General features: G+C 43.1%; 1 protein-coding gene across 1 annotated transcript in view; it reads right to left on the bottom strand.

The window, feature by feature from the left end:
• Positions 1–21,266, bottom strand: part of tox (thymocyte selection-associated high mobility group box) — a 37,436-nt gene extending 16,170 nt beyond the window's left edge. Inside the window, exons 1-3 of the mRNA XM_070919582.1 lie at positions 21,162–21,266; positions 8,581–8,646; positions 3,905–4,015 (exon numbers count right to left, since the gene is read on the bottom strand). Of these exons, the coding sequence (XP_070775683.1) occupies positions 3,905–4,015; positions 8,581–8,646; positions 21,162–21,266 (282 nt within the window). The remainder of the gene's footprint in view (positions 1–3,904; positions 4,016–8,580; positions 8,647–21,161) is intronic.
• Between the last annotated feature and the right edge of the window lie 994 nt (positions 21,267–22,260).

Raw genomic sequence — 22,260 nt, forward strand, 5'->3', positions numbered from 1 at the left:
TAGGGTGAAAAGAGAGAGAGAGGCAGCGTTAGAGAAGCCCTCTCATACTAATCTGACAGAGGAGATCTTTTATAGAGACTGACAGCCTTTTCTGCTTGGCTAGCCATACCAGTCTCTCCCCTCTCGTACTCTTTTGCTCTCCATCTCTCACCGTCCTTCTCCTCCCACCCCTCTTTTGCTCTCTCTCTCTCTCTCTCTCTCTCTCTCTCTCTCGCGCTCTTCTAATCTCATCCTCGATTTCTCTTTCATCTCGCTCTTTCCTGCTCTATCTCGCAAAACCCACATGCGGTGTTCAGAGTTCTGGGTTGCATGACTTGTGCGAGCTGAGTGACGAGCTAGGGGTCAAGTTATGTGATGTGCTGTACACGCTGACGGTGTAATTGGTGGCCACTGTGGTGAGCCACGATATGAGCCGATGAGTTTCACCGCCTTCAAACAAAACGTGGGAAACAGGTAATAGAAATGTGCAATATGAAAGATGGAAAATTATCAAACGTCTCGCACCCCAACAACTAAAAAAAAAACCTCCCATTAGCTAATTCACAAGGATCTCATGCCATGCCTCTATGAACCACAATCATATAGAGCTTTGTAATATATCAAAAGGGACAGTTCAGCTATTTAGTACTGCAAAAAAGCAAAAACCTACACTCCCCATGACGCAACTCAATAGTATATTTAGTGCATGCAACTTTAGCCTCGAATTTAAGGAATGTACCCTGCATTTTCACTGTCTAAGCAATTCCTGGTGCAACTAGAACCAGGTTTTTGCAACTCACTCATACCGCCACACAGCTTCCATATACTGTAGACAAAGTGCAGTGAGTTTCAGCTGTGATTATCAGGGTTACGGGACCACAGGCTACTACATCCCGGGGACGCTTTTGATGTGGTAGATCTCACAGATTCTCTATAAAGCTGCCTGTTCAAACTCTCCTCTCAGCCCCGGCCAACTCCAGTCATCCGGGCCAGCGGTTTCAGACTCAGATTCAGATCAGTCCCAAACGGGTCCGGGTCTTACAATCTGGTGAATTCCTAAACATGAAATGTAAGAACCACTGAATTCCAAGTGCAATTTCAAAAACACTATTTGCAGTATATGTAGCTTTTAGTTCACAAATTCAGATAGACAATTCAAGTACCCAATATTCAAAAACTTTATTCAAAATTGCTCAAATTTAAGAAGATCAGCTCAGATCTCAAAATTCAAGTTAAGTAAAAAAATATATATATATTTTTCCGTCGCTCAAATAGGCTGCCATTAGCTAACGTTAGATTAGCGTTTATGATCAATGACAACTTCTGCAGTAACGTTACCTGTTTGCTGTTGTACACAGATTATGACACAATGCCTTGGCGTCTCGGGTGCAGCAGGTCTTTTGTGTTATTATGAGAAGTGTAAAAACATTTTGTGGTTCATTGTGAAACTGTGGCTGAGACAAACTAGGCTATGGCGGGCCTCCACGCTCTGGGTAATTAATGGGAAACACTGAAGTCCAACAGTCAGTTTCATGGTCTTACTCTTAGACACAGTGTCCTGTTGGAGGACAGAGCTCTGCATAAATTACACTGCTTGTCTGTTGTCTGTCTGCCTCTCTCTCTCTCTCTCTCTCTCTCCCTCTACATCCCTTGTCTACTCTCTCTATCATTTCTTCAAGTTCTGCATAAATTACTCCTCTCTCCCTCTCTCTCTCTCTCTCTCTCGGCTCCTCCATTCATATCAGTACAATAGCCTGTTCCCTGTGCACTGGGAGCTTCTAGAAAGACTAATGTAGTCAGGATTAAGTCCTTTCACTCACGTTGTGTTCACATTACACACTTCTCACAACCCTTGTGTTCGCGGCTGTTGCGCACAATATGAAAAAGCACATGTGTGTATAATGTGTGACCATCAACATCAGTTTCTTATCATCAGAATGGTGGTTGTCTCTGGGCATAAGTATCTGTAAATATCAACTTGTATTGAGGATATTCAAATGGTCTGGAAAAATTCACATCATGGTCTTACCTGCATCTACAATTTTATTTAAGGTGTATAACAAGATGATTTGAGAAATCTGGGCCAATTTCTCTACATGCTGCACGCTCTTCCATCTGTGTCCGTTATAACGTGCTAGTGCACATTAGTTCCCATTGAATATCTGCAGCGATGATGCAAATCTTCCCCCTCTCTTTGTCAGTGTGGTCACTCTTCCAGGAACAGGACATTTTAAGTAGATTAGCCTCGGAGACAGACAGATATGGATTATCATAAAAGGTATCCTCTGAGGACAGTTACACGCAGTCGCACAGAAGGCACAGTGTGTTTGATGAGCGCCTGATTGACAGCTCTCACGTTCTATTTTCACCGCTGTTCTCCGCGATCAAATAATAATGTCTGGTAGAAGGTGTGTGTGTGTGTGTTTGAGAGACAAACAGACAGAGATAGACAGTGGGCAGCACATGTTTTTATGTGTGAAAGTGCAGGAGAGAATATAAGAACTGCAACGTTTTTTTTTTTGTTTTTTTTGTAATTTGTCAGCATGATAATGTAGAAAAAACATTAAAAGCGTACGCATGTGTGTCTATGAGTGTACGCGTGTGCGAGTGTGGGCGAGCGCTGGGAGATTCCCTTCAACCACTCGGGTGGCCCCATGTATCACCCACTCACAGAGCTGATATTTAATCCACTGATATGTCGGAATGTTCCGATCTGCGTGGCGCCGGGTTCAGACAGGAGGCGGAAGTGCCGTGATATGTCAGTTCTCGCTCGAGCAGCGGCCTGGCTGTTCACACCAGAGGCGCATTTCTCCACGCCGGTCAGAATCAGAATCGCTTTCTGATTCCTCTGCTCCTTTCTGATCACACGTAGAGCTGATCTATCCCTGTCTGTCGCTCCATGTGTGTGTGTGTGTCTGTGTCTGACAAATATGTGGAATGAGTAGGTTATTTTAAAAAACACGATCACAAACAGCAGTGATACTATTTCTAATAAACAAAGTGGATGGGTCAGATTTTGAAATCATAAGGGGGGGAGGGGTTGAACAGTGGGGAGAGGGAAATCAAAAGGGCTGGCAAGCAACGGATGCATATTTTATCATCTATCAGAATCATTTATCATTTACATCATGTATAATATATCATTTCTATAGTTTATAATAGATTATCAGTGTGTTTGCTAGCCAGGGAAAATAGAACAGACACCAAATTTAGGTCAAAGCTCACAATATTAAGACTCAAAAGTGGACCCAGAGAAGCTGAGAAAGGCTCAACTTAAGGAAAAGTCCCTTAATACTGGGTACCTCCAAATACCGATTCTGATCCGATACTTATATGTACCTAAATGTTGATCAAACATGTGTCTGACTGTGCCTTCTAAATTTACACCTTATTTTTTAGGCGCTACTTGATTCATAAGTTGATGAGCGTAAATTCTTGACATGATATTAAGGGAGGTTTAACCCGGAAGGATGTGATTTCTCAAATTGATGTGAAGCAATTTCTTTTGGCCTCCCAAATCCTGTTGGGACCGCCTTCCTAGCCTCTTCAAAGTAACATTTGATGACATTAAGAGCAGTGTGAACGCACACACAAGAAGCAGCTCTAAAAATCAAAAACTGCCGTCGTAACACAAGTGTTAAACATTGCAGAAGCTTTTACATTCACTGCCTACAGATGGTGCACACCAGCTTGTTTACTTCTGCAGGTCTAAACTGCTGCTACTATTACTTTCCTTCCCCATGCAGCAGGTGGTGCAGGTCGGACTAGAACTGGAAGTCCTGTTCTGCCGTGGCACAATACTGCTGAATCTGTTTTTCAATCAACATCTTTTTTCATATAAACAACACCGTTCAGAGTTGCCTTGGCAAAGTTGTGTGTGTGTGTGTGTGTGTGTGTGTGTGTGTGTGAGAGAGTGTGCATTCACCCAAGGCAGACGGTGTGTGTCGGCCATGTGTGTGTCCCTCCTCCAGTGCTGTGAGGGTGGGTTGGGTGGCGTCACCTTGCTGAGGGGGTGCGGGGGCTGTGGCACACGAAACTGTGGGAAGAATCGCAAAAGACAAACAAAGGGTTCAAATGGATGCAGAGGTCAGGAAAAGGTCAGAGGTCAAATGAAAAGGTCACGAAGAGGAGCAAGGACAAAGCGAGAGAGAGAGAGAGAGAGAGAGAGAGAGAGAGAGAGAGAGAGAGAGAGAGAGAGAGACAAAGATGCTGCACAAGCCCTCGCTCACACACATACAAAATGAGGTTTTATCTTGGTAAGTTGGATAATATTGCTTTAAATTTTACACCAACTAACAGATACAACTGAATTGAGTTGACAGAGAGATAAATAAAACTAGAGTCAGAGAGCTATTTAGAGAGAGAGAGAGAGAGAGAGGCTGTAAATAAATTGTTTGTTAATTCCCTCTACAGCTAATCCCCGATAAGGAAAGGTTACATTGAATGATGTACAGCTGCAATGAAGGAAGGAAGAAAGACAAGTATAAAAACGTCACACCCAGATAGCAACATTGGCACAAACAGGCTCGTTAGGTTGAGTAGTTCACCTTTTATTTTAGCGTGGTGATCATAATGTTCACAAAGTGCTACACAGGCACTCCCGGAAGGCTCCCAGTACAACCACAACCACTGGGCAGCTCTATAAAGCTGGGCAGATGCTACATTGATTAAAGGAATAGGTCGATTTTTTTGTGCGTATTCGTTTTCGTGCCAAGAGTTAAATGACAACATCAATGTTACTCACGTAAACTGTCCATTAAACTATAAAACAAGAACCAGGAGCTGGTTAGCTTAGCTTAGCATAAAGACTAAGAACGGCACAGACAAATAGTCCGGCTCGTAACTCCCCATTAAAACCACACGTGATGTGTTTCCAAGTGATACAGGATCGGCAGGCGGGCCGTAACATTGGGAGGAATTTGATTTGAGCATTGACGTACCATGCTGTTGCTAGCTAGCTAACTAATGAATGTTTGCTCTGTGCTGCTAACAGTTGAAGGTTGGTTGATGGGTGGATGTCATGATATTATTGGTTGAGATTGGTTGGTTCAAGCTTATGTAAGCACACGACATATTTTGGTTTTACAGGAAGAAAACATGATTGGATTTTGATATAAGAATACAAAGAAATCGATTTTTTTTGTCATTTTTTTGGCATATTTGTTAGACAGGTGCACAATATGACCTGATTCTGTTTCTCAGAGGATGAATCCTAATGAACTTTGGTGAGCCCTGCCCTTTTTCTCTAGTGTCACCTTGAGGTTGACATTTTTGGTTTGGATGGATTGGCATTAAATTTGGCTCAGGCATTCATGTTGAACTGTATCACTAATTGTTTTATCCTCTGACTTTTCATCTAGCGCCATCATCAGGTCAAACTTTTATTTTGTCCATGACTTTGGTTCATGCCTGCAAAACAAATCATCTTCCCATCACCCGAGCTGTGTTTTGTGTTTAGTGCTAATTAGCAAATGTTAGCATGCTAACATAGGATGGTGCACATGGTGAACATTAAACACTCTAAACATTAGCATGTTTGCATTGTCACAAGCATTTTAGCATGCTGACGTTAGCATTTAGCTCAGAGGTCCACTGTGCATAAAGGAAAAAGGATTTATCACAGCAGACCAAAGTTGACTTAATACATGAACACACCGTATGATGTGGCTGGATGTGAGGAACCATGTTTTCAGGCTTCTAAACAACAAACCGTCACATACACAGCACGTATAGTACAGATGCTGCTTCATTGAGCCTTTCTCCCTTTTAAAATAGTGTTTTTCGTTTTTTACACAGTAACATCATGCTGCTGCCCCATTAACAATTCAAACAATGACAAGGATGAGGGTCAGGCTGGACTAAAATTGGTCACATTCATCACAGCGACCTCTGGCTTTATGAGAGAAATGGTACTTCAATAATAAAGCCATAAATTCGTATTCCACACGCCACTCCCCATCTTCTTATGGAACAACACTATGAATAAAACATCAAATCACAGATTCCTATACCACACAATATTCTCTACAGTATACTCCATGAATAATGTATCTCCAGTGGAGTTTCTTATTAATATGGGCTTTGCTTGGTTGTGAGGTAATTCTGTACTAACAAACACACATCTTACTCTCTAGAGGCTTCACTAGGCCCCTGGAAACTAGATAGTGAACGCTGTTACACCCAAAGCCATATAAAAACAGTGTCGTGCTGTATAGTGCTGTTCCAGGGCTGCTGCTTAGTAATCTAAAAACAGCTGATCTTTAATACCTTGGTCATAGCACTGAGGTGACGTAACAGGACAGCTGTACATACACCATCAGCTACCCTTAAACCTAGATCTGATTTTATGCAAGGAACGCAATGTTCTCTGGTGTAAATCTCCATCCATCTTTCCATTCTCTACACTTCTTATCCTGTTTAGCATCTCAGGGGGGCTGGAGCCTTAATCAGCACTGATTAGGGACACTGGACAGTTTCAAGGAAATGTATTTAATAAAAATGATCAGTCAATTATGGCACATTTTCCGCTCAGTAGAAATACAAGCTAGGGATGCAAATAATGATTTGATTACAGATTCATGTACAGATTATTTTCTTAGTCATTTTTTTCGATGCAATGTCAGGAATTTATTGCCTTCACTGGCTCGAACTCAAGCCGCTCCCTCACCCATACATATCAATGCTCTCTCACCCGCAAATCATTCAGGGTTTGGACTGATCGGGGATCAGATAAGTGCTACAGCCACTCGGCGCTCCTTGTATTTGATCGTGTGTGTAGAAGAGGCTGGGGCTATATGTCTTTGCTTTAATGAGACAGAGAACAATGGCTTATTCCAGTGTCATTTTACTGTCACTTCAGGTGCTAGACAGGAGAGAGAGAGAGAGAGAGAGACCATGGATGTTTTCAGAAAATCAGACAGTGTGCGCGTATTTCCACAGACTACTTACTGACATAGTTACATGTGTTACATGTGCGTCTTAGACAGAAGGGAACCTTTTCAACATTAGCCATTAACATGGTATTAACATGCATCCTGGGTGATCCGATCGCAAGTGGACAGCTCTAAGTACAGGTGTGGATGTACCGCATCGAGGACGCATTAAGATCCGATCACTGCTGACTTTAGCTAGCTACCGTTGGCGGGTTAGCTCAGTTAGCCATGAAACTAGAGGTCCTGCTAGCACAGGAGCTTTGGACCGCTTTATTTAAGCTTTACAGCTAATAGGGCCTCAAGCTGCACAACTAACTGAGCTAATTAACTAAGCTACAGTTAGTGGATACTCAAACAACAAGTAAAGCTCTCTGCCCACCAGGAAACTACTTTCTTCATAAAATACGATCCAGTTTCACCCAAATCAGTGAATAAAGTTATAAAGTTGTTTTTTTTGTACAGTAATCAGTGAGGCACAGCCCCCAGGAACACTCCGCCAACCTAATTCTTGTCTCATTTGTGGTCTGATAAACAGTCAATTCATTCGACTAATTATTTGAAAACAATAAGGAACTACTTTTGAAGCCAGAATTGCATTCATGAAGTAACACCACGCGCACTGCTCAATAATTCTCAACAGTACTGCAGTGGTTCTCTATTTGTTTAAGTCGAGAGAAAGCTTCGACATAGAAAATCATTGTAATGCTTTATGTGCCCCAGGTAGAGTGCAGTAAATTATATTGATATGTGGAACAGGGTGAGAGGAAAAGTTGGTTTGATGCAACTGGAAATAACTGTGAGAACTGAAATAGCTGAAAGGTGCTCAAAGACACAGTGGGACATAATCAAATGTCAAAAGAAATAAAATAATCATTAACGCACTACATTGTAAATCAGTCTGAACACGGGCATAATGGCAACATTTTGTCTTTTGATACCTTGCAGCGCACAGTGTGGCTAAATAACTGTTGTTTAAGAAGGGCTCTTCATCAGAGCTTTGCTAAATACAAATGGGTTTGAGAGGCATTCCTCGCCGTCAAGTGCAATAAAGCCTGTGGTAGCAGAATCACAGTAGAAAGTAGTTTGTTGAAGCCTCAGAGATCATATCTGAGGTTTCTACTGACAGATGATACGGCATGGTTTGTCTCCATGTTTTTTCAGTGCCCTGCAGTAATTGATTAGCTAAATCCGAACAGATATTGGGAAACCATTCCCTCCTAATGGACTATTGTCCCCCCCTAACCCTGCAGGGACTAAACAGCAACACATTCATTCATGAATATAACATGTTTTGGTCCTTTTGCACTTCCTTAACCAGAAGAAATCAAGATTCGACAAGAAAATCATGTGAGCGTGATGACTGCTCGCAATTTTGTGCACACCTGCCATATATCCATTATGTTGTGGCATGTATGTGTTAATGTTTGTTATCGGATTGATTCACATTTACACACTTTTGAAGAGCTTTTTCAACAAGACATAGAACATCCAATTCTGTTGGGAAATGTTATGACACTTCAGTAATTAGCTCCATTTAGGAAATAGCTCAATGCAATTAGAAACTAGGAAATGTCAGAGAAACAACTTCATAGGGCACTCCCTCACTGTGTGTGTGTGTGTGTGTGTGTGTGTGTGTGTGTGTGTGAGAGAAACATAGACAAACACTAACCTGATTGGTGGAGGCAAAGTCAAGGCCTGCATCTGGCATACTCAGGAACATGGTGTCCCCATCCAGCTGGAGAGAACAAAAGGCAAGAGCAACAATGTCAACAAACTAATCAAACACAGCAAACCGAGAACAACCAGCGAGGAGACAATAAGTGGAGAGATGGGGGTAACGGATTACTGGGCAGCAGCCAGTACGAACGGTCAGTCCAGTTTGCCATCTCCTTCGGACGCTGAAAATCCTGCTAGTGGACCGAGTGACTCCCCGCAAACACGATAATGACCTTATCCACATGGGATGACAGGCAATTAAATAACATCATCACACAGGGTCTCCACACTTGTCATAAATCACTGGACATCAGTGTGGCTTATAAACCGGTGCTCCGACCGGACAAGAATACACAAATTGTCAGTATGTATACTATATCTTAATTTCACAAACATCAGCGTACATGTTACATCATTTCTCGTTAGTACAAAACAGGAAATGATATTGCTTTCTTTCTATACTGACAGCACAAACTGTACACTATGACAATATATTACATAGGACACAATGAATCCTATTAGTATGCAGTGTGGACTTCTACTTCCTTATTTCCCTCTTATCTCCAGTACATTTCCTCCTGCCCCCGTTAGCTTTTATTTGTCCTACACCGCGGACAGCAGTGAAGAACAAAGGTTTGAATGTCACTGTGCATGTCATAAGTAACCGCTAGACAGCTGCTCATATCACATATTCACTTTGAGTGGCTAAACACAGCCAGTGTTGTCTCCTTCTGATATGATGAAGGTGGCGTTTTGTCCTCTGTTACAATGTATACCGCCAGGAAACACATTTTAGCCAAGCATTCATTTTTAAGTAGTTTTTTTTTTTTTTCTAAATTAAAGACAATGATCTATCACAGACTGCATGCCACTGCACATACTAGCTGATCAGTCTGCCTTTAAAAAGCTACCAACTCTAATTAGTCTTAGTCTAGTCTTTAGCCCTTAAGTATGAAGCAGAGATCATTTCACAGTGTTTTTAAGTCTTGGAGGTTTGTTTTCACACACATAAAATCTTAGAACCACATTGCTTTTATATATATTAATATTACTCTCTGGTACCAATGTCTCTTCTTGCAAAAACATCTATGTAAACATGAAGTAAAGGAGACTGGGCTTTGTTTTTTTTGGCACAACAACTTTGCTACATTGACACAGGCTTGGCTTGGCTGTCAATGCATATACTGTACTTGAACTACAAAAGTCAGCTCATCATAGCGATCCAGTTTAACAGGGAAGCATACATCCCATCCAGATTGGATTGACAAGATCCCATTATTTCCAATTAGTTTGCAAATAGAATCATAAATATGAAGTTTCCCGAAAGCACCTTAAAGCCAACAATATTAGAAATGATACGCTCTAAGATAACATGCCACACTCCTGATGAGATATTTTCAAGTTCCATATATTCTCTTTTCCTTTTATTAATGGTGTGTATGTTGTTGGCTTATATACAGCAGGGCCAAATACAGAAACGGCGATAGAATGTGATTCCTGCATATTCGTGAAACGCACAGAAATCGCTGCTGCTTCATTTTGCAATCACTTCCACCCAGTAACATGAATCAGCAAGCTAATACTGTGAAAGGATCAAAACGCTCAGTCCACGGAGAAATGAAACACAGCCCGTATTCAGACACTGTGCCTTTAAACGAGCCGTCGGGACTTCTGTAAGGTTGTGATGTCATAACTATACAGTCTGCTACCCTCAGCCACGCCCCCCAGCAGGTCATCTGATCCAGGCACAGCACGCCCACTAAGTACAGAAAGTGCTTTTTTGGTTGCGAAGGAAAGCTTACTTGTTGCTAGTTAGGAATCGCCAGCTAGCTGCCGTTAGCTAGTTAGCTCAGTTAGCCACGCAGCTAGCGTGAACTCTGCCCGGACTGGGTTCTCGGAGGCCGGGCCTGAAAACCTCCTCCTCCCAGTGGCCCAAAGCTCCTGTACTACCGGGCAGAGTCAGCTAAGCTAATAGGACCGCTAGCTCCAGGGCTAACTAGCTAACACCAGCTAAAGTTAACAGCAGTTTATAAAGTTATAAAGGTTGTGTGTTTTTATACAGTAATCAGTGACGTCCAACCTCCAGAAACACTCCGCTCAGGCGTTTTTCCAGCCTACTTCGTGTCATTTGTGGTCAGGAAAACAAAACAAACAAAAAAGGTATTTGAATCCATAAACCATATTCAAATAAATCATGGTATCCTGGGTGCATAATCATTGTCTTGCTTGACAAATACACACACACACACACACACACACACACACACACAGAAGAACGTTTGAACAGGTGGGTAGAAGCAAAGCACTGTCTCATGTACACATAAACATACACAGGTGGACAGGTGGACAGACAGGTGTAACTGCCCTATCCGTTCCCCAGCTGTTGGGTATTATGCAAATGAGGTATAGGTTTTCAAAGTCAAACACAAAGCCAAAACATTGAGAGACAGTGTGGCTCATAGAATAAAACAAACAACAAATGTGTAGCTTTTAGAACTACTCTGACATTGATCCATATTGACAAATACACTGACAAATGTCACCTTAAACTCAACCAGGCTACAAAATCTCGTTGTTTGCAGGTGGTAAAGCTAAGTGGCTAATGTGCCCCCTCTACCCAAAGGACAAATGCAGCTCTCAAACTACAGTAAGTACTATCAGAAGAGAAGAGATGAGAGGAACAGAGAGGACAGAGAAAGGAGCCATAAAGGAGAAACAGTAATGATTTCTTTTCAGCAGGCGTCTCAGGGTGAGAGGCAGAGTGGTACCTTTTATGCTCTTCATCAGTCCTGGGAGGGACAGGCAGAGGTTGACGGTGATTTTAGCTTCATTCGTGCCTGGTTATTCAACACTCGACAGTTGCGATGCAGTTGGGATGAAGTAAAGCAGTTTCAACAAAAAAAATGTCTTAAATGTTTAGAGTTTTGTCATGTTGAGGGCATCACGAAGGACACATACATTTATTTATTTTGGTTTCCGTGCTCGAACACGGCAAAATTGGCGGGACAGGAGAACAACATAACTGTTCAGAGAGCTGAGATGGCAAGGTGTAAAGTCTGTTTCATCAAGTCCAGAACTTGACAGAGTAAAACTGAAACTTTCCATTTTTATTTAGCTACTTTTACAAGTTGTTGTTTTTCAAGATGCGTTATTACCAACAAGCAGGCTAGAAACTAAATTCCTAGTTTGTTGGGTAGATTGTGGCAAGTGCATCTTTTGCGTCAGTTTTGATGTGGCGTGCGACAGATTCAGTTTGAGGGAAACACCACCGGTTTGACTGCGTCGCTGATTAGGTGAGTCATGGCCTCATTTGCCACAAAGCAAATGGTTCAGTTTCCTGTTTAGTTACCCATGGCAGATTTTTAAGCGGATGCAAGATCCATCAAAAAAGATTTGATGTCACTGAACACTAGTTTACTGTAGAGCGAGCTGCAACGATGAGTTAATCAATCCAATAGTCAATCCACAGAGAATTAAGCTGTTTTGATAATCCATTCCTCATTTGAATCACTTTTCAATACATTTTCTGGTTCCAGCATCTTAAATGTGAGTTGATGTTTTTTTGTTTTTTTTTGTCTTAAATGACAGTGAACTGGATATAAATGAGTTTTGGACGGTTGGTCAAATCAAACAAGCAATCTGAATACATCCCCTTCTGGAGCTGTGGGAAATCATAACGGGCACTTTCCCGCTGTTTTCTGGCATATCATAGACAAAATGATTGATCTATGACTTGAGAAAATAAAGTAATTGTTTGTTGCAAACCCTGGTTGACAGTAAACACTAGCCCTAGTATCCATCACCAGTACCGAAGTAAGTAAAACATGTAATTTGACCTAAACACCCATAAATCATAGTAGTGTCAGATAAGGGATGCATGTTGGAGGAGAACATGAAACAGCAGGCTAGCTGCAATCTCTACATGTGCAATGCGATGGCCGGTGTGTGTCAGCCTGGTTCTGGTGCAGTGCCTGCCTCTTTGGTGTCCTGTGATTTTCTTTTGTGTGACAGATCTTCATTTAATATTTACTGTTTTACCACCTTATGAACACAGACCCTTCGAAATAACCTAACTTTAACATGTTGTAACACCCAAAAGTCACAGCCAAGTGCTTAAGGACTTAAAACTTTAAATCAGGATACATTAGGTCACTGCTGAGGTAGCGCCTCTGCCCCATTCTGAGCCAGGGAGACCCCTGTCATTGTTATGCTGGGGCTATTCTGTGAAAAGGTGTTGCTCTCTGTCTTTCATTTGAAATGTACAAGTGAAAGTTCCAAAACCCAGAGAAATGAACACATTTTTACATTTCTTTCTGTTTTGAAAAGGTATGGCAACGATTAGTCGATTAATCAAGCAAAAATGCCAAACATTCTCAGGCTTCAGCTTCTCAAACGTGAAGATTTGCTGCTTGTCTTTGTCATATAGGGCAGCAAATTGAATATTTTTAGGCTAAGGATGTCACCATGGGCTGGGAGAAATTGCAAATTATAAATTTGTTTTTTTCTAATCAATTAATCAAGGAAATAATTGGCAGATGAATCGATGATGAAAATAATTTTGCAGCTCTAATGACTATATATATATATATATAATGATAGAAGATAATGATAGAAACGCACACTACACAAAAGAATTGCTGCCTCTCAAAGAAGTCATTTTACAGTGTGTGTGTCTTGTGTGTGTGTGTGTGTCTGTCTGTATCACAAACCTGCAAGGTTTGTAGTCAAACCAAATTACCCTCTCTCTCTCATCCCTTCATTCATCTGTCTCTCACTCTCTCATCTCTGCTGCTCCTGTGTGTGTGAGTGTGTGTGTGTTTGTGAGGGTAAAGCAAAGGTTTGAATAACAAGCAGCCAGCTAAGTGGGTCAGGGTCGGACGAAAGGGGGGGGGGGGGGGGGGGTGACTATTAGGATGACAGACAAGGACAAAGGAAAAGAGAGAAATACAGTGTATCTAGGAAAAAGGGAGCAGAGTGAGGAAGAGGAAGAAGGAGAGGCTGGGAGAGATGAAATGGATGTTGATAAGGAGACGGAGAAAGCGCCACAGACGGGAGTTAAGGGGAGATGTGCAGTGAAAAGACAGCGATGTAAAATGTGACCATTTGTTGGGTAGTTAAAAATCCAAACGTACTGTAATGAAAGTTCTGCAGCCAACGACCGTGCGGGCAAAATGCTAAAGCCAGTATCAGAGATGGAAGTATGACATAAACGTGTCAAATAAAAAACCACAGTTAAATTGCTGGAGACCTTTTATATTTTGGTTTTGTTTAATCACTCATGGTTTTGGGTGGCATGGGAAACTACTTGGCTGGACTGGACTTGAATGGATCTTGGTTGACTCTAAACTGCACCAGGGGACATAAACTCACAAGTCTGTACAGTGAGAGATAGATGGAGAGAGAGAGAGAGAGGGAGAAGAGGGAGACTCGCACGGCTGTGGCAGTTCAGCTTAGCAATTGTTTATCTGTCTTATCTCTGTCTCCATGGCAACACTACAAACCAAGTTTTACTGGCTAAACTGTATTCAGTCCGACTTTAAGTCTGCGCGTGCGCAGGGTAACACTTTTGTGTTGAAACAGCTGTTCCATCACAGTGCAATAGTTTAACCGTAGTCTGAATGACTCTCCGGTTTCTGGAAGCTTTTCTATCCACCAGGGAATAATGAGGATTTGCTCCGGATTTTCTTGTGGATTGGTTTTAGACAAAGTACTACGCTGAGGCCTACTGATTTACTTCACCTTTGTTACCAAAAACCTTCCACAACAATGTAAACATAGTTTCGAATTCAACAACTACTAGTGCTGAGAGGACTGAAGCTTCAGCCATGTATTAACAAAGTTGAGGGCTGTAGTTTTGGTTCCTCTAGCTTAACTAGTAAGAAAATCTCAAGGTTAGTTTAACCTAAAGCTTAGCTTGAAACTTGCCGAACTTTCCTCACTGAATTGACAATAAACCTCTGTGATTGGATGGATTGCGGCTTTGATTTCAACTCACACAAACAGACTTAGTGGCGTGTTGATTCTTACGCGGGTCTCCGTCCAGGAACATCCTCCGTTACAACAGCTGACAGTGTGACATCACAGTCTCTTGTCTGTCTCTGTGACTGTCACCTAACCCTGCACGGCCTCCCGTCTAGGTCTGGGTCACACTAGAAAAGAACTAGTTCGTATCTCCTGTTGTCCAACTTAGTACTGGCAGTTTAAATCACGTACTGCTGTGCTTAAGCGACGTTGTTTTTTCTGACTTCATGTCAAACATTTTGTCTTTATTTCTGTCACAGTATACACTACCCTGATGACACATCATTGGCAGCTGTATGTGTCCCCTAATACAACTACAGGCGCTGCTAAACGGATCTTTTTGACTGCTGATTTCTGACAGCAGGACTTGAAGAGAGTCCTGGAGCAGGTAGCATTGTGTAGCAATTATGGGGCTGCGATTATGCTATGCTAGGTTGCAAGTTAAAGCGAGCGGTTTATGGCACGTTGAGAGGCAACTTGAGAGGTTTAAGATGGAAATACCAAAACGGCAATTGCCTCTGGTTAAGATCCAAAATCTGGCAATTCCCACTGTATGCACTGAACACAAGTGGCAGATAAATCGCAAATTAGCAGAAAACTTTCAAGCCAAAGAAGTTTACGACGGCACAAGGAAACAGGGTCAAAACAGACACGGGTTTGCGCGTTTCAAATGTGACTTGTTTATTTGAATCTACCCGCAGTAATTAGCACTACACCACCACAGTTATCGGTGTATGATCGTGAACAAAGTGAGAGTGCTGCAGAAAAATGGACGGCAGCAACTCCTAAATAATTCCTCAGGAACTGATCCAATCTCTTCCGCCACAAGTGAATTGATCCAAGTCATTGTCACTAACACGGTACACACACACACACACACACACACACACACACAGAGGGAGAAAGAGAACAATGCAGCAATGATTTCAGTATGTGATTTGATTGCAATATGTTTGTTTTGGAAATGAAATCCTGATAATTAGTCTCTTCTGGCAGGCGCTCTATCTCCGCCCATCTGTTCCATTTGGCATCCCTCCACCAACCAGGAGTCCCTCATCGCTCCGTCCCCAGGATTCGACCAACTGAAACGCTTTCAGACACACCGGCACACACGCAACAGTGCTCAAAGTCACCCAATCAGCAGCGGCTTCAGGGGGAGGGTGGGAGTGGGGGTGTCTGGCGAGGTGTTCAGTCGCGGGAACGACAGCCAACGCGGACAGACGGACAGCCAGATTGACTGGTTGTGTTCTGATAGATAATTAGATGAGATGCCGACACTTTGGCTGGTTAGAAAACTGTAGGAGAGGACAATGGGAGTATGTGATAACATAAAAAAAAAAAAAACACAGGGAAGGGGCCAAAGGATAAGATAAGATTACTGCAGATATACTGTGTATCTTTTTGAATAGCCGTGACTGAATTAATACTGCTGGTATAACAAAAGACGCAGTCAAGCTGATGACAGGCCATTTTAAATATACAGACAAATCCATTCTAATTCATTTTTGTAATCCTGACTGACAAAAATTGCTCTTTAAAAAATGGTGGTATTGCCTCGCGGGAATGGTAGAGTGGATCATCCTGTTTATGCCGGGGCTACTTGCCAGTGATCATTATATACAGTTATATATATATATATATATATATATATATATATATATATAGTTAGTTCAGTTAGCCAACTCACGTGGAGCAGATTTATCATTGGATGAGCATGAGTGTGTGCCCCGCAGGTACACGCTAAGCCCAGTATTGAGTAGAACAGCGTGATGATATTAAACACCCAAGGTGACTCAGAACCAGGGCCTTTCAGGTGGATGCTGGGTGTATAAAGTGATGGCAGCAGTGTTTTCCGAATGAGCTACAGAGCAGCAGCCTTCGTAGTCCGGGGTGCTGCACTGCACTTCCTGCTCCAAAAAGCAGAAGAAGGCTGCAACTTGTAAACAAATGGTGCTGCACTGCACCCCCAAGCCAGCAAGCAGCTTGTTTGTTGGCAAACACTGTGTAAATAGGAATCCTATTCATTTCTCCTGCAATGTCCGTGACTTTGTGCGAAGCAGCACTGCGAGCCAGCGGGGACAACAGCAGGAACCCCCAAACTGAAGCAGCTCAATGGAATTCAGACATCTACGTTTTGTCACCTGCACCTGCGATTTTCCTATTGTGACGTGTCAAGACGTCTTCTGTGGCAAAGGCCTATAATCACCTCGTGAATATTGCATCGATTTGCATGACGTTAAAAGTTTCCTCACTTTCAGCCCCTCCAGTTCCATATCCCCCGCCATCCCACAACACTTTGAGAGGCGATTCTCTAGCGTCCCATGAAATTGAGTTTTCAACGGGTCTTCACAGTAATAATAATAATAATAATGACAAGTTTATTTATATAGCAGCTGTAACAGCTGAAACCAGCATCCTCTGAGCTATGAGTATTATTCAAAGCAATTACGATACCACACCAGAGCCATATATATCTGAGTGTAGTTTAAACACCATACTTGCTGAACTAATGCAGTGACTTCAGATAACTGTGTGACTGTCCTTTCGACCTATAGTAACCCCCCCCCCCCCATTGAAACACTTACACCTCATAGGATACATACAATACTATGGTTCTCACTGCTCTTGATGACTTTCCACAATCTGGTTTTTTTTTATTTCCTACCACTCTGTTTCTATCTCATCTTGTCCCCTGGCCACTTTTGCATTACATTTCTTGATACTCTCCTTCTATATCTGTGTACTACCATCCTTTCCTAAAGCCCACTTCTGTCCTCCCCGTCCTCTCGTCCTTTCTATTTGCTTTAGAAATACCTCATCCAGCTTTCACAATCGTCATGTTTACATTAGGCCCTCTCTCTCTCTCTCTCTCTCCCTTACACCCTTCCCTTCCTCTCCTAAATTCCCTGATTCATCCCGCCTCTGTTCCTCTTGCTTTGCCTTTTTCTTTCTTTCACAAGGCCGCAGGTTTCATTCTATAGCTGTGTGTATTTGAACTGTTCCACCCCAAATGCTTCTGTAATTTCACACAGATGCTAAAGTCACCTCATGGTATTCCTATGTTACAATTAATTCACCTCTGTGTCAAATGAATTGCCCCTTACACACATCTGTGGAGACTCGTTGTGAGCACTGTCATCCAATCAGAGCTCAGCGTGGCTTGCTCGCTTCTGTTCATCCAGCCGGACCTCCATGTGCATTGGGGCTGTAACTTTTTATTTGACATTTGTTTGAATGTTATAATATTATAAGATATATATAAGATATTAAGATAATATTCGAACTTGAAATTTACAGTCTGTAAGCTCAACAGACCGTTTGAAGTACTTTGCCTTGCGATCCAGCAGAGGGCGCTCTAACAATTCACCATCAGCTATTGACGTATCGGTAAACTAAGCTAGTAATGCTACGCTCTCGGAAAATGAGCAAAGCCGTCCTGAGCGGACAATCACAACACCAGAGCATCTGCGAGGCACTGTGTGGACGCAGATGGCAAAGTAACTACCAAAGATAAGGCTCGCCACCATGTTTACCACCATCTTCAGCCTATGACTAAACTATGACTAGACTTCAGAGTTTTCCTGACAGACCATCCTCTGAGGTTTCATTCAAATCTTGTTCAGCCTTCACTGAATTACAGGAACTTAAAGCATCTGGTTGGTCTGGGAGGCTCAGCTAAGAGATTAAAAAAAACAAAAAAACATTGGGACCAGCAACAGTTGGTCATGGTTACTGGTGCGGCCTTTTTAAATTAAATGCTCTGAAGATGGACAAAAAAAAACAACTCATCTCCTCAACCCAGTCTCCTACAAATGACGTGTATATACTACTAATTTGTAGGGCTGCAACTGATGGCTATTTTCATTATTCATTCATATTTTCTTGATTAATCCCTTGGTCTATAAAGCGTCAGAAAACTGAAAAATGCTCATTACAATTTCCTACAACCCCATGTGTCACGTTGTCAAATGTCTTAGGCTTTCCCTATGTTTGCGCAAAATACTATGTTAGTATGTCGATGTGGTCCGACCCATGAGTGCTGAGTACTCATGTAATAATGTCGTAACGGCCGCTGAGTACTCGTGGGTCTTAGCGTCAGCATGTTGACGGGGCATCGCGGCTGGCGTTGCGAGGTGGTCTCTAGTTTGTGTCCACTTGGCGGCAGTATTGAGCCCCCAAAGCCGGTTTGCCAACCGCCGTGGAGGAAGAGAGTGACAAGGAAACATGGAGGAGGTGCGTGAAGTACAGAGTGGTTATTCTAAACCATGCCTTCATTTAAGTTACAATTGCTGTAACTGTGACACATGTGGTTAACGTGATGTAAAATTCCATATGCTGTAGTAGAGGATTTTGTCCATATTGCCCACCCCTACTTCCTGTCTCTCTCCCCCTTTTCCACTGCTGTGCCTTTCTCTCTCCCTTTCTATATACCCTCTGTCTCTCTTTCTCTTTCTGTTCCCCCACACAGTAATATGATCTCCTCTATCAGGCCGACAGAGCCATGAATCAAAAGACACACAGAGAGAAATATAGTACAAACCTTAGTGGCCCCACCCCCACTACTCTCTCTCTCTCTCTTTCTCTCTCTCATCTACAACATCCCTACCCCCAACAACCCTCTTCTCTCTCTCTCTCTCTCTCTCTCTCTCTCTCTCCTCAGTCCCTACCCCCAACCACACAGCTCGCGCTCTCTCGCTCGCTCTCTCTCTCTCTCTCTCTCTCTACATCCCCAGCCTCTATCTTCAATCTCTCCCTCCCTCTTTCTGAAACAAATACACTTGCTGACAACAACACGGCGCAATGCCGTATGACTCTGAGTACAGAGCATTTCGGCACATCGTGCTAGATTCTGAGCCTAAAAGCGGCAGGTTTGGCGTACAGCACAGCGAGTCCCTGACCGTAGTAGACAAGGCTTAAATAAAAGGTTGAAATAAAACACAGTAAATAGTCATAATCTGGTTCAGAAAGACATGAATGTGATGTTCTGTACATCACCCAATCAGCACTTATTGAAGCCAGAGGTCACAGTCTGTATATCTGAATGTATACAGTACCTACTATATAATAATTGTCACAACGTAAACATTTGTGCTCCATTGGACATCAACCAAACTGCGTCTTCAGAATGACACTGGCAATTAAATGATTGAGTTGTTTTTTGTTTTCCAAGATCTTTCTGGATCTTTCTCCCCATAATCAACTTGTGTTTTGGTTTGTTTTTTTCACAGCTGTAGGTAGCGTCTCCATTTTCTTTGCCCATTGCATTGTGGAACTTTTCTTTATTCTGCAACAACCATGCAAGGAGGTACATGGAGTTATAGCTGCACATGGAAGAAAGCCATAGTGTACCTGAACGCACTCAAAACGTACTGCATAACCAAAACTTGCTTAAAATGAGTGCGCAGTGTTGAACTTGGATACCACATCAACATCACGCTGTTGTTGCTGATGGATTAAATGGTGGGGGGGGGGGGCAGCCTGCGGGTGATGCTGCTGCGAGGGAACAGTAAATAAATGCGAGCAAGCAGGGCAGGATGAGACAACTGGCTTGTGAGTAATCTGGTCAATCATTAAGTTGTACATCAGCCGGTCAGCGCTATTTCAGTTTACATCCCTGCTTCTTTGCACAAATGTCTGCCCCGCTGTGTGTGAGTCTGAGAGTGGTCTGATTCTTTTAAGTATATCATTCATTTACCTGTAACAAATGCTGGACAAAGGTGTTTTCAATCGCATTTCCCTGCCAAACAACAAAACAACACTCCGTTTTACTGCGCTACGACTGAAGAGAGGTTAACAACTCTAATAGCTGCGCTCATTAGCTGCACCTAGTTGAATAATTAAGCAATTCATCACTGTCAAATGAGCATGGTCTCACTGTGTCTTAAAGTACCCAAACGCCTCACTCTGAAAACACATATCTTGGCATGTGGACGGACGGATTAAATATAATTCTGAGACCCCAGGATTCGTCCACGCTGCTTGAGAAGAGCCCTGACACACTGTGGTGTGAGTCTGACTCTGACCTTTGACCTTGCTCTGGAGAGAGAGAGAGAGAGAGACAGAGAGAGAGAGAGAGAGAGAGACAGCACAGCTTGTCCCAGGCACCAATTAACTCGAGTACCACAAAACACAAATAAGAGGCACTGCTGTATCCTCTAACCATGCATGTGCATCTCACTGTGACTTGCCATGCCGTGCATGTTTCAGCTGAATTGCCTTTCAATTAGTCGCGGTGAGGCTCTAATTAAAGGTGTTATTACATCACTGACAACACACTCCCGGTGAGGGCTACTGCCTGTGCATCACCCGGCAGATGGATGCGATCGAAAGAAATGAGTAACACCGCAATGCTGTCACCTTCAATAGTTGCGTGAATAACTGGAGCCCAATAAAAGCCAATTAATGACTACTTAATTGGCAAGAAAGGCGACTAAGAGGGGCGAGCCAAGGCAATGAGAACGGGCCAGCACAAACAGAAGTGGCACACAAGAGACAGCGGCGTTCCTTGCTTACCTTGTTGGTCCCGAAGGCCGGGTCAGGGTAGGAGAGCTGCCCCAGCCTGGTGTGGTCTGACGCGGCGTGAGGCTGAGGAGGAGGCGGGTAAACTGTTACATCCATAGCTGAAGATACATCCACTTCTCCGTCCGAGTTTCTTTCTTCTCGGGACCGCCGAGGTAACCTTACTATTGTTTTCACAAAGTTGGAGGGGGGTTTTTTTTTTTGTTTTTTTTTTTGGGGCGAGCGACCACACAGAGAAAACAACCACGTTCCAATAAAACACGCTTCCTTTTTTTTTTTCTTTTTTAGGAAAGGTTTAGGTTTAAGCCAGCCTAAACCGAGCTTTAAAAAATATCCCTGGGGTTTAGGTCTGCGTTCTCTCCACGCCGGTTTTCAGGCTCCGATAGCTGCTGCCGCGAGGAGCAAACTTCCCGGTAAACCAACTTATTTGATACCTGACGTTAAAAAGCAAACGTTAATAGGCAATGGTGCGCTTCAAAAAAGGGGCCGTTTTTCCCCTCCCTCTAACGCTGTAGGCATCCAGTGGCGGTGCGTGGTTCGGACAGGGGGACGTCGTTGGACCCTGTCTGTCCCTGCTTGGGACGTTGTTCCGTAGTGTTCCTCCGCCGCTTCTGCTGCCGCCGCCGCGCGTGTGCTCGGTGCTGTGGTACCTCGCGGGCCAGTCATACAAAGAGCACACCGCCCCCCCCCCCCCCCACCCTCTACCCCTTGCGTCAAGCGCGAGAGTGAGCCGCGAGGAACCCGGACGTACGTTTCCTCACAAAATAAAAGCGCGAACAAGAGTCTGTCGGTGGAAAAAAACAAGAGCTTGGCAAGAACAAAGCGCACAGGACTCATTCAAAGCGTCCCCGAAGCCAGGGGCGTAAATACAGACAGTGCTGGGGGGGGGGCAACAATGTGGTATCATTTGCTATGTCCTCCATAAGGCAAGCCCATCTACCTTATGGTTTGGTTGGCAAACTATAAAAGCTATAAATAAACTAAAAATAAACCATTTCATATTTTCTTCGGTGTCTCTGTCATATCTCTGATAGATGGTCAGACACGCAATGATGATTGCTGGGTAATGGAGTGCTCGTATTTTTGTAGGCCA

Source organism: Enoplosus armatus, chromosome 14 (assembly GCF_043641665.1).
Source record: "Enoplosus armatus isolate fEnoArm2 chromosome 14, fEnoArm2.hap1, whole genome shotgun sequence".
Classification (NCBI taxonomy): domain Eukaryota; kingdom Metazoa; phylum Chordata; class Actinopteri; order Centrarchiformes; family Enoplosidae; genus Enoplosus; species Enoplosus armatus.